The sequence below is a fragment of the Podarcis muralis genome, chromosome 6 (assembly GCF_964188315.1).
Source record: "Podarcis muralis chromosome 6, rPodMur119.hap1.1, whole genome shotgun sequence".
Lineage (NCBI taxonomy): Eukaryota > Metazoa > Chordata > Lepidosauria > Squamata > Lacertidae > Podarcis > Podarcis muralis.
In genome coordinates, this window is record NC_135660.1 from 94,743,744 (window position 1) to 94,749,743 (window position 6,000).

General features: G+C 44.5%; 1 protein-coding gene across 1 annotated transcript in view; it reads left to right on the forward strand.

Moving 5' to 3' along the window:
• The window catches only part of CD9 (CD9 molecule), a 32,026-nt gene extending 26,327 nt beyond the window's left edge, over nt 1-5,699 (forward strand). Inside the window, exons 4-8 of the mRNA XM_028728776.2 lie at nt 153-227; nt 1,971-2,063; nt 3,634-3,726; nt 4,383-4,466; nt 5,329-5,699. Of these exons, the coding sequence (XP_028584609.2) occupies nt 153-227; nt 1,971-2,063; nt 3,634-3,726; nt 4,383-4,466; nt 5,329-5,394 (411 nt within the window). The 3' untranslated portion in view covers nt 5,395-5,699. The remainder of the gene's footprint in view (nt 1-152; nt 228-1,970; nt 2,064-3,633; nt 3,727-4,382; nt 4,467-5,328) is intronic.
• Nucleotides 5,700-6,000: the final 301 nt, after the last annotated feature.

Genomic DNA, 6,000 nt, shown 5'->3' on the forward strand with positions numbered 1-6,000 from the left:
GTGATACGGTAACTGAGATAAAGTTTACGAAGCACGCAGAGCATTCTAAAGCCCTATCTATAGACTTGTTAAGTATTACCATCTCAGGGTTTTATAAACCATTGTTCAGCCATGACCTTACTCAAAATCTCTCTCGTCTCCTTTGCCTCTAGTTTTTTACCTTCCTTCTTGTGATTTTTGCCCTTGAAGTAGCTGCTGCCATCTTGGGATTCTCAAACAAGGAAAAGGTAAGGCAGACATCTTTTTTAAGTTGATTTTATATGCCATCTAGAATTATAACAGAATTATACATCCAAAATTCTGGCTCCAAATATCTGCTCAGGATTAGCAGATAGAAACTTGAAGTAGAGTTTTGGGTCACCAGCATTTTCGGGACTTGGCAACTGGAACCTCCACGTGATTTTCCCCAATGGTTTACTATGGGGGCTGTAGTTGTAGTAGTAGTGTAGTAGTAATAAGAATTACTGAGGGGGACAGAATAGAACTTGAGGCACCCCATAAGCAGAAGGCCATGAGATACAGCAGCAGTCCACTAGCACCACCAACAGGCTCTGTCCTGGCCAGAAAGGACTGGAACCAAGACAAAACTGTCCCCCAAATCGAGTCTGACAACCAATAATAAACCTGTCACTCTTTAAGATAGCACAAGGCGTACGTTATATTTCCTTATTCCAAGCATTCCTTTTTGGTAGAATAGGGGCCGCCTCCCCACCCCTCACATCTGATTGATGCAGTACACACCACTTAGACCTAGATGCAACCACGGTTTTCTGCTTTAATGCCAATTGAGAATTCAGAGCTACACAAGTACTAGTCACCTATTGTCCTCCTTTCCTGCACTTCTGTAGACATTAAGCCCCTAGATATGGCCAATGAAGTTCACGGCATGTAGTGCCTTGAAAGAAAACATTATGAAAATGGTATACCGGTGGTACATGACCCCAGTCAAGTTAGCTAAGATATATCACCTGTCTGATAATAAATGTTGGAAATGTAAGGAAGCAGAAGGGACATTCTTTCACCTCTGGTGGACCTGCCCAAAAGTGAAGGCCTTCTGGGAAATGATTTACAATGAATTGAAAAAGGTATTTAGGTATACCTTTCCCAAGAAACCAGAGGCCTTCCTGCTGGGCATGGTGGACCAGAAAGTGTCAAAGAAGGATAGAACCTTGTTTATGTATGCTACTACAGCAGCAAGGATTCTCATTGCAAAGCATTGGAAGACACAAGATTTACCCACGCTGGAGGAATGGCAGTCGCAGTTGATGGATTATATGGAATTAGCTGAAATGACTGGCAGAATCCGAGATTTGGACGAGGAAACAATAGAGGAGGACTGGAAAAAATTTAAAGACTATTTGCAAAAACAATATAAGCTGTATGAATGTTAAGACTGTGCACGATTAGGAAATGTTATGCTTTAGCAATTTGATTAAGTAAATGGTAAATTAAGTGATAAGAAAGAAGAGGAGGCAATATGAAACAAACATATTATGTTTATTTTAAAGGTACTAAAACTGAGTTACAACATTTTGAATTTAGAAACATAATAATTGAAAGTTACAGTAAGGTATGAAATAAGGTAACAAATTGCTGATACTGTTATTATAAAGAACGCAGATCTGGAAGATGTGGGGAGGTCCAATTGGTGGAAAGTAGAATTGTTAAATATCTATTCTTTTTTCTTCTCTATTCTTATTATTTGTTTCTTGATTTTTATCTCTGTATACCTTTGAACTTATGAACCTATGAAAAGAAACGCAATAAAAAATATTATAAAAAAATAAAAAAATAGATATGGCCAAGTTAGATTTGCGAGGAGAGCAAGGAGTGTTTGATAGATTAGCCTGAAGGACTTCAGCAATCATGTCGTAGACAGCACATTCCAGCTTCTCCTTTTTAAGCAAAAAGATTAATGTAACCACTATCGTCATTATTGGGGTGAATTATTATATTGTTTGTGTTTTTAGATTGTTAAGGAGGTGCAGGACTTTTACAAATCAGCATATGACAAAAGAAGGGAACCTGCCACCAAAGAAACGTTGAGAGCCATTCAGGCCGCGGTAAGTGAGATCAGATCTCAACCATTTTTTTCTTTGCTTCTGTGACCGGTTCAGAGCGCTTATCCATGATGGGACTGTTTGTATTTTCCCCTCCCGGACAAGTGCTACCTATAGTTGATGTTAACATCCTCACCAAACGTGTTTAAAAGCGACTGTGGTTGGTGCTCAAGTTGCATCTGTCACAAACACTGTCCGTAGTTGGAGGAGAATTGAAGTGGGGGAGGAGGTGCTTGTGAGTTTGGGGGTGGGGTGGGGGAGTTTCCAAATCTCTTAACCATGCCTAAGAGATTGAAAAACATCCCATCTCCACTGAGCCAGCGAGTGCGAATGAAAGCCAGGAGTCCCAATTTGCAACAGCTTAATCTGGGACGCGGGTAGCACTGTGGTCTAAACCACTTAGCCTCTTGGGCTTGCCGATCGGAAGGTCGGCGGTTCGCATCCCCGCGATGGGGTGAGCTTCCGTTGCTCGGTCCCTGCTCCTGCCCACCTAGCAATTCGAAAGCACATCAAGTGCAAGTAGATAAATAGGTACCACTCCGACGGGAAGGTAAATGACGTTTCCATGTGCTGCTCTGGTTCGCCAGAAGTGGCTTAATCATGCTGGCCACTTGACCCGGAAGCTGTACGCCGGCTCCCTCGGCCAATAAAGTGAGATGAGCACTGCAACCCCAGAGTCGTTCGCGACTGGACTTAGCTGCGAGGGGTCCTTGACCTTTAATGTGAAAGGGGTGCTAGTTGCATTTTGTTTCTTTGAATGACCATCAGTCGCTCCCAGCTAGACCACTTGGGCTCATTGTAGTCTGGATGTGTTGTGTTCCGGTCCAGTCCAGTGCAAGGCTGCTCAAAGGTTGCTGGACAGCTCCAAGTGAGCTCTGGCCACGTTGGGGAGCAGGCAGGCCTTTCATGCCTTTAACCCCAGACTACCTTCTCCAGGCTTCACCCCCCTAGAGACTGTTTCAGAACCATAAAAGGCCTGAAGACAGGCCCTCCTCCTCCTTTGTTCCACAGCCTCCTGCCTGGTGTGCTCCCAGCACTGCTGGACTGTTGTTCGTGTGATGGCAGGCATCTGATTCTTCAAGCTCAGCTGAGGGTCCAGACGCTGGCCGGATCAGTCCTGGTGCTCTGAGAAGTTCCTCTGGGAATTCTCACCCAATTGCCTCAGGCACCCTGGTCTCCCAGTCTTTGTATCCAGCTGTGAGACAGTTTTCCACCTGCAGCTTCTAGTCTCTTCATCCAGGTCCCTGCTGGAGACCGGGATGAGGACGGGTGGGGTGGGGTGTTTCCAGTTCACGTTCATCTTGATGGCTTGCATGGAAGTGTGAACCTACATGCAGTTGTTCTTTGGCCGAATCTGGGCAAGAGCATAACTATACTGAGTTCTAGAGAAGTTTTACTGCACAGGAGGCGTCAATGGTTTGTAGGTTTTTCTAAAGGCATGTTTTCAAATAATCGCCAAAGATCTTATTTTAGCAAAGTCCTTCAAACTGATAATTTACCCAGATCTGTTGACTTGTATGTTTCATCCGTATTTTGAAACACAACTGAAATGTAACTTTTCTCTCTGCTCTAGCTGAACTGCTGTGGCCTCACAGGGGTTATTGAGGCAGCAATTGAAGACACCTGTCCCAAACAGAGCGGTATCCTCGAAACCATTCAGCTACAGGTATGTCGTTCTGCCGCAGAGAGGGACATGCCTCGGGTTACTAAATCTCAGCATAATATGGCAAATTCCAACTCTTTGGTGCTTGCGTGTATAATATGGTTACCAGATTTTTTTTCAATGAATTCGGGGACCCCCCCTTTTTTTTTTGAAGCTGAGTAGCAACAGGGAGTCAGTAGTGGGGATGGTGAGGCAAAAGACCCTGGGCCCAAGCACACATGGATATTGTATAAAGGTGCAAAGCCCTTCTTTCGCACCCTGTGAAACATAAATGCGCAGAGTTTTTTTAAAACTGGGCAACGTCCGGCCACCCACAACTCCTGAGCCTCCCCCATGAGTCAAAACAAAGGGGAAAGGGGGCAGGAGATCTGTACCACCGGTTCCCCTTCAGCAGTAGCAGTGGCGGTCAGCAGCCCGGAGCCAGCCTGGTAGCGCAGTTGGCTCTGGCTGGCTTCAGGAGCTGCTCGCTGCCATGACGCCTGCCATTTTTCCTCACCGGAAGTCCTCATATGATATGTTTTGCACAACTGCTGAGGTTGCCGCTGCCATGTTTCCCGGGGACAGATTTGCAAATCCGGGGACTGTCCCCAGGAACCGGGGACGTCTGGTAACCCTAATGTATAAGAGTACACAAGGTGAAGGATTGGTTTTTCTTCCAGGCATGCCCAACGGTCATTGAGGAAGTCTTCACCAAAAAGCTGAATGTGATTGGGGCAGTCGGCATTGGTGTTGGTGTGGTGATGGTAAGTACCAGCATTTTCCATAAGGTTGGCATATAGCTGCATGTTGCATAATGCCAAGCATGGCATTCTTTGTAAGAAAATAATAATAATAATAATAATAATAATAATAATAATAATAATAATAATAATGCTATTTAATTATTCATACCCCGCCCATCTGGCTGCATTTCCCCAGCCACTCTGGCTGGCTTCCAATAAGGATTTAAAATACAATACAGTGGTACCTCGGGTTACATACACTTCAGGTTACATACGCTTCAGGTTACAGACTCCGCTAACCCAGAAATAGTGCTTCAGGTTAAGAACTTTGCTTCAGGATGAGAACAGAAAGCGTGCTCCGGCGGCGCGGCAGCAGCGGGAGGCCCCATTAGCTAAAGTGGTGCTTCAGATTAAGAACAGTTTCAGGTTAACTACGGACCTCTGGAATGAATTAAGTACTTAACCCGAGGTACCACTGTAAAACACCAGTCATTAAAAACTTCCCTAAACAGGGCTGCCTTCAGAGGTCTTCTAAACATCAGATAGTTGTTTATCTCTTTGACATCTGATGGGAGGGTGTTCCACACGGCGGGCGCCACCACCAAGAAGGCCCTTACGTGTAAAAGCCGTCAACAGGCCCAATTGCCCAACGGTGGGAAGCCTGCGAGAGAAAACCAGTGGCTGGTGTGATCTACTCTCCTGCAAGATGGGAGGATTGAGGGCACTTCAGAACTTCAGCAGTGCTGAACTGCTTTCCAAACCATCGCTGGCTTTGAACCATTGCAGTTTCTAACCTAAACCAAAATTATTTAATTCACTGATCTCCTTCGTGGTATTCTTCACGGAGAAACTTTGCCAATTGTGCGTCTTTCTCTTTTTTTAGATCTTCGGTATGATTTTCAGCATGATTCTTTGCTGTGCTATTCGTAGAAACCGAGAAATGGTCTAAAGGAGCCTCAGGCAGAGTGGGCCGTTAGCAGCATTCAAGGAATCTCCAGTTATTCACTTTAGCATTCTGAAAGTCCTTTCTAAAGTTATATATTTGTTTTAAAAATGCTTTATTTCGTACTGATCTTCGTTTTTATGCTTTGTTTATAAAAGTTTAAAAGAAATCTAATTTCGAGAAGGTACTATATTTGTTAAGCTAAAGTCTAACAACTTGTATATAAGGGTTTGTCTTCTTTATTCAGACTTAACAACTGGGATGTAACTTACATTGGAGAAAATTTGATACTTAATAAAGATTTAAGACCACATAGTGACTTTTATTTTTAAAGCGCCTTTCTTTTCAGTGTACTGATTCTGACACAGGAGGGGAAATGAGGGCTAAATTGTTTTTTCATGATAAAGGTAAAGGTACCCCTGCCCGTACGGGCCAGTCTTGCCAGACTCTAGTGTTGTGTACCCATCTCACTTAAGAGGCCGGGGGCCAGCACTGTCCGGAGACACTTCCGGGTCACGTGGCCAGCGTGATGAAGCTGCTCTGGCGAGCCAGCACCAGCGCAGCACACGGAAACGCTGTTTACCTTCCCGCTATAAAGTGGTACCTATTTAT